Source organism: Lissotriton vulgaris, chromosome 1_1 (genome assembly GCF_964263255.1).
Source record: "Lissotriton vulgaris chromosome 1_1, aLisVul1.2, whole genome shotgun sequence".
Lineage (NCBI taxonomy): Eukaryota > Metazoa > Chordata > Amphibia > Caudata > Salamandridae > Lissotriton > Lissotriton vulgaris.
In genome coordinates, this window is record NC_141685.1 from 45,268,810 (window position 1) to 45,274,800 (window position 5,991).

General features: G+C 40.1%; 1 protein-coding gene across 4 annotated transcripts; it reads right to left on the minus strand.

Annotated features, from left to right (window-relative positions):
- Positions 1 to 3,114: 3,114 nt before the first annotated feature.
- Positions 3,115 to 5,166, minus strand: LOC147737149 (uncharacterized). 4 transcript variants are annotated; one of them, XM_086934434.1, is made up of 3 exons: positions 5,066 to 5,166; positions 3,737 to 4,996; positions 3,115 to 3,652 (listed from the first exon to the last, which is right to left on the minus strand). In XM_086934434.1, exons 1-3 carry the CDS (start codon positions 5,164 to 5,166, stop codon positions 3,115 to 3,117), a joined length of 1,899 nt encoding a protein of 632 aa, XP_086790560.1. The 4 variants fall into 4 exon arrangements, with proteins under 4 accessions (XP_086790560.1, XP_086790571.1, XP_086790587.1 ...); XM_086934445.1 differs by having other exon boundaries at positions 3,737 to 4,783; positions 4,868 to 5,166; XM_086934461.1 differs by having other exon boundaries at positions 3,115 to 4,540; positions 5,045 to 5,166.
- Between the last annotated feature and the right edge of the window lie 825 nt (positions 5,167 to 5,991).

The window sequence follows — 5,991 nt, forward strand, 5'->3', positions numbered from 1 at the left end:
ATATGATTGTAGAATACATATGTTTGTTTGTCTTGTGTGATTCATTGACTGCAATTGAGACTTCGATCACTTGTTTTTATACTTCACTTCACAGCCTCACACCGTTATAGTTTAATGGAGTGTGATGTTTTGACACGGACTGTTGGGTGTCACACAATGAGAATGCCACTATATACTACATAGAAGTGACATAGAATGAGACCATTCGTGTTCTCCACAAATTGAGCATGTTCACTCAGCATGCCATGCACAGGGATCATACGAATACACAGATAATGTCTGTCTCTGATAAAGATTTTATATGCTATATTTCTCAACAGATGGAGCCTGGCATTTCGAAGTAACATAACTACACGAACACGAGGAGAAGCTACTCTTCCCTCGCCACGTCAATAGAGTAGGGAATTCCCCTTCCTTAGCATCCCCACACATAAGGGGGTCATTGAATCTTGTCCTGAAGAAAGTCCGGGACCTTTATGGCCTCACAAGGACTGAAACATGTCGGCACTTCACTAGGGTCATAGGACCATAAAAATCCTTACAAACCCTACTTTTATTCTAATTTTAACAACCCAACCAGACCCATGAATAAAGGGATACCGGGGGTCTGATTGAGGTATTTTATATATACCCCTTTTTCCTTCATTATCACAAGAGCTTCCCAACACTATGGTTGAGCCCACCCTGACCTGTAGGAGTCGGGGTGACCCAATGATGAAGCATGACACCACTAGGGTGTGTGAGGGTAACTAAAAACAACTAGTGTTGCCCCCCTTCCATACACATAGATATGGTTAGCATATCAAACACATCCCTATTGGTATAGTGTGTAATCCCTCCTCATACATAGGTCCCCTTTCTCTTCCTATGAGCGCAACCTACCTTGAACTTTATAGTTCTTCAGTAGGGTGCTTTTGGAGTATTTTTTGTTACAGAGTATCCACTGGGAGGACGTACTCCATATACCCTCTCTAATCCCCCCGGGGCCCCTGTATTAAATTACAGAGGTCCTTTGTCTTGCGGTTGGGGTCTGTCACCATCCTGTCAGGTGGTGGCATACAATCAGTGCGCCTCCTAACTGCCTGTTTGCCCTTTTGCCCGTGTCAATAATACAGTGCAGTCGAAAGACAAAAGGTTTTCCCACATTTGAATGTGGCCATGCCCAATACAAAGGAAAGCATGCCCGCTGAGAATCTCTCCTACGTGATCCACACTACATAAAGGGCTATGGAAGTGTCTGCAGCCTCTTCTGTAGAACAAAAGACAAAATGCCCATGGGACACAGAAAGAGGGTGCAGCCCGATGCTACCTTATGTACAAGGACCTTTGGCGTTCGTCTGTACTAAGCGAGTGACAGAGTTAGTGGAGTGTTTTTTGCCCTCTATGCCACTCTACTTCTAAGCACCTAAGACAGCTTGTACAGTGGTTACTGTCATCTGTTCACCTACATTATGCTTATTATAAATAGTGCACAATTTCGGCGATTGTGTCTGCCTACAACGTGGACCTGATACAAATAGCAGTACCTACAAGTTGGATGGTACAATTCAACAAGAGTCTAGGATACTCCAGCACAGATGAATTTGCATCAACATTACGGGGCATCAGTCTTGATGGCAAGCCAACTTTGTATACATTATTATCAGAGACTATACTTGCCTCTTGGATACAACTTTACAACAGAATTTAATGAATTTTCGTACAGTTGTATTTATATAATAAAACAACCTACCCACAATAATTGATCTATCTATTTATCTTTTTGGGTTCTGGAGTAGCATGCTACTCGCTGAAAAGCACTTCAACACTTCATCAGGGGTAGCAAGCGCTATATAAATGCCAAACCTTCCCTCTTCTATCCCTCCACTCTCTTTTTCAACCCAACTAACAGACCAACATGTCCAGCTCTCAAATACATTTTATATTTCCCTACACTAATTCACCACTAATCATTTTTGGATCCTGGATTAGCGTGCTACTCGCCGAAAAAGCGCTTCAAATTGACCCAAACGCACTCCGCTGCTCGCAGAACTCCGCGTTGAGCGGTTGAGTTTTTTTTACACTTTGCGGAGTTCTTCATTGCGGAACACCGCCTAGGCCTAATCCTATCATGAAAATCTAGATTTCAGTCTTATGTTAAGAAACAAGTGTGAGTAGAAACCTTTTGGGTGGAGAAAATTTAAGACATTAATATTGTGAATTTTTTGACTATTAGTTGATGTTTGCAAGTACGAACACTTCTCTGTGTCAAGTAAAGACCTTGAGAGTTTTGTAACTTTCAGATACTCAAATTGTGGATTTGGTTGCAATTAAAACATTTTCAAGGCCTGAAATTTCTTTGGAGTTTGCATGCGGGCAGCCTAAGTTATCCTGCAAGAATTTCTTGATGAATCCTATTGCAACTACAATATGTGCTCTCTCATGTAAAGTCAGGTTGTTAGAAGCTTTTCTGCAACTCAAGATACACCTTACTTTTCACCTGGTGTGGATGCATTTCTCATGTTAAGTGAGATCTCCTTTCTGAGTATAACGTTTCTGGCTTTCCCCTCCTGTATAAGGCTTTAGTCCAGTGTGAATTCTCTCATGTGAAATGACATTGTATTCGTGAATAAACCTTATCTGACATTCTGAACACACATAAGGCTTTTTTCTCCCTTGTGAGTTTGCTCCTGACAAGTGAGAAGTAATTTGTGACCAAAACTTTGCTTGCATTTCGAGCACTCATAAGGTTTTTCCCCAGAGTGGGATCTCTCATGAAGCATAACTCTGTCTTTCAGATTCAAGCTTTTATGGCATAAGGATTTTCTCCAGTGTGGAGTTTCTCATGGTGAGATAGCGTTTTTCTCTGCAGCTCTTCTGGCATTCAGAGCACTCATACGTTTTTCATCAGTATGGAGTTGATTATGGTTAATAAGGCTGTGCCTATCAAACAATAGGAATTTCTGGCATTCACAGCATTGGTAATGTTTTTTTCCCTGTGTGCGTCGGCTCATGTAGAGTGAGATTGCATTTAAAATCAATGCTTTTCTGGCACTTGGAGCACTGAAGTATTTTTGATGGTGTGTTTTCTTATGGTGCATGTAACCATCACTACCTCTGAATCTTTTTTGACATTTAGAGCACTGATAATGTTTTTCCCCCAGTGTGGATTCTCACATGTGCAGTGAGATCAGATTTACAGCTGAAACATTTTTGGCATTCGGAGCACTGATAAGGTTTTTCCCCAGTGTGGGTTCTTATATGGTGAGTGAGATTGATTTTTTCACTGAAACATTTGTGGCATTCAATGCACTGATAAGGTTTTTCCCCAGTGTGGGTTCTTGTATGCCGAGTGAGTATTCTTTTTTCACTGAAACATTTCTGACATTCAATGCACTGATAAGGTTTTTCCCCAGTGTGGGTTCTTGTATGTGTAGTGAGTATTCTTTTTTCACTGAAACATTTCTGGCATTCAATGCACTGATAAGGTTTTTCCCCAGTGTGGATTCTTATGTGCCGTGTGAGACTACTTTTTATACTGAAACATTTCTGGCATTCAGAGCACTGATAAGGATGTTCCACAGAATGGGTTACTGAATGTTGAGAAAGACTTTGTTGGTTACAAAACCTTTCCTGGCTTTCAGAGCACTGATAAGGTTTTTCCCCAGTGTGGGTCTGTATATGCTGAGTGAGACTGAGTTTGTTTTTGAAACATTTCTGGCATTCAGAGCACTGATAAGGTTTTTCCCCAGTGTGGAATCTCACATGTGCAGTTAGAAGTGATTTACGGATGAAATGTTTTGGGCATTCAGAGCACTGATAAGGGTTTTCCCCAGTGTGGATTCTGATGTGCTGTGTGAATCTACTTTTTAAACTGAAACATTTCTGGCATTCAGAGCACTGATAAGGTTTTTCCCCAGTGTGGATTCTTATGTGCTTTGTGAGACTACTTTTTAAACTGAAACATTTCTGGCATTCAGAGCACTGATAAGGTTTTTCCCCAGTGTGGGTCATTGCATGTTGAGAAAGACTTTGTTTTTTACAAAACCTTTTCTGGCATTCAGAGCACTGATAAGGTTTTTCCCCAGTGTGGATTCTTGTATGTTCAGTGAGTCTGAATTTTACACTGAAACATTTCTGGCATTCAGAGCACTGAAAAGGTTTCTCCCTAGTGTGGGTCCTTATATGATGAGTGAGACTGTTTTTGTCAATGAAACATTTCTGGCATTCCGAGCACTGATAAGGTTTTTCTCCAGTGTGGGTTCTTCTATGCCGAGTGAGACTGTTTTTTTCAATGAAACATTTCTGGCATTCCGAGCACTGATAAGGTTTTTCCCCAGTGTGGGTTCTTATATGATTAATGAGATTGTCTTTTGTACTGAAATATTTGTGGCATTCAGAGCACTGGTAACGTTTTTCCCCAGTGTGGGTTAATACATGTTGTGAAAGGCTTTGTTTTTTACAAAACCTTTTCTGGCATTCAGAGCACTGATAAGGTTTATCCCCAGTGTGGGTCCTTGTATGTACAGTAAGGTCTCTTTTTTCACCGAAATATTTCTGGAATTCAGAGCACTGGTAAGGTTTTTCTACAGAGTGGGTTAATACATGTCGATTTAGACTCCCTTTGAAACTAAACCTTTTCTGGCATTCAGAGCACCGGTAAGGTTTTTCGCCAGAGTGGGTTATTACATGTCGAGAAAGACTTTGTTTGTTATAAAACCTTTCCTGGCATTCAGAGCACTGATATGGTTTGTCCCCAGTGTGGATTCTTATATGTTCAGTGAGATAAGATTTACTGCTGAAACTTTTTTGGCATTCAGAGCACTGATAAGGGTTTTCCACAGAGTGGGTTAATGCATGTCGATAAAGTTGCGGTTTGAAACTAAACCTTTTCTGGCATTCAGAGCACTGATAAGGGTTTTCCCCAGTGTGGATTCGTATGTGATGTGTGAGCCTACTTTTTAAACTGAAACATTTCTGACATTCAGAGCACTGGTAAGGTTTTTCTACAGAGTGGGTTAATACATGTCGAGAAAGACTTTGTTTGTTACAAAACCTTTTCTGGCATTCAGTGCACTGATAAGGTTTTTCCCCAGTGTGGATTCTCATATGCTCAGTGAGATAAGATTTACTGATGAAACTTTTTTGGCATTCAGAGCACTGAGAGAGGATTTTCCCAGTGTGCATTCTCTCAAATTCAGTGAGATGAGATTTATGGCTTAATCTTTTTTGGCACAGGTAACTTTTTCCCCAACTTGGGTTATTTTGCTTTGATTGAGGCAGGTTTGAACACTGAAATTGTTGTAACAGCCCGTGTTTTTAAAAGGTGTATTCCTAGAGTTAATATCTCTACATTTAGTTTTCTCTTGCTTATATGTCACGATAAGAGTGAACCCGATTTTAGAGTCGGGCTTGTTTAGATAATGTTCAGCATTTATCTCTAAAAGATATTGTGTGTAATCTTCTTAACACTTGCATTGAGCAAAATATGTCTGGATGCAGCCCTGTAACACCTGTCGAAATGTTTGTAGCAGATAATAGTCTTTTGGTTATAGCCTCTCCGGCAGCAACTTATTTTGTGACTGAAGTTTTTCTCAAAACTATTTGTATAGGTTCTTAGCAATGCAGTGATAAGGCGTTAGTCTGATATTTAATGATTAAACTGAGAAGTACCTTTTTGCACTGGCGTAATGGCAGTAACTGAGAACATTAGAAGATGCGCAGTAATATTGTGGCTCATCAGTCACAGAACATCAGTTCCTTTTACCTGTTCTGTGTTTGGTGTAAGGTTAAGGATTGTAGTTCTGAAGACGAGGATTTATTTACATTAGCTATAGCACAACGGTGCTCATTTAATCCATTTTGATATTTAACAGTTTAACATATCATTCCTGCACAACAGATAAGGTTGAGGCGATTTACATAGAATTACAGAACAGTACACAATAAAAAGGAAACAATCTGAGATGGTCATGAACAACACAATAAAGTGGTGAATTTTTAAGGTTTTCG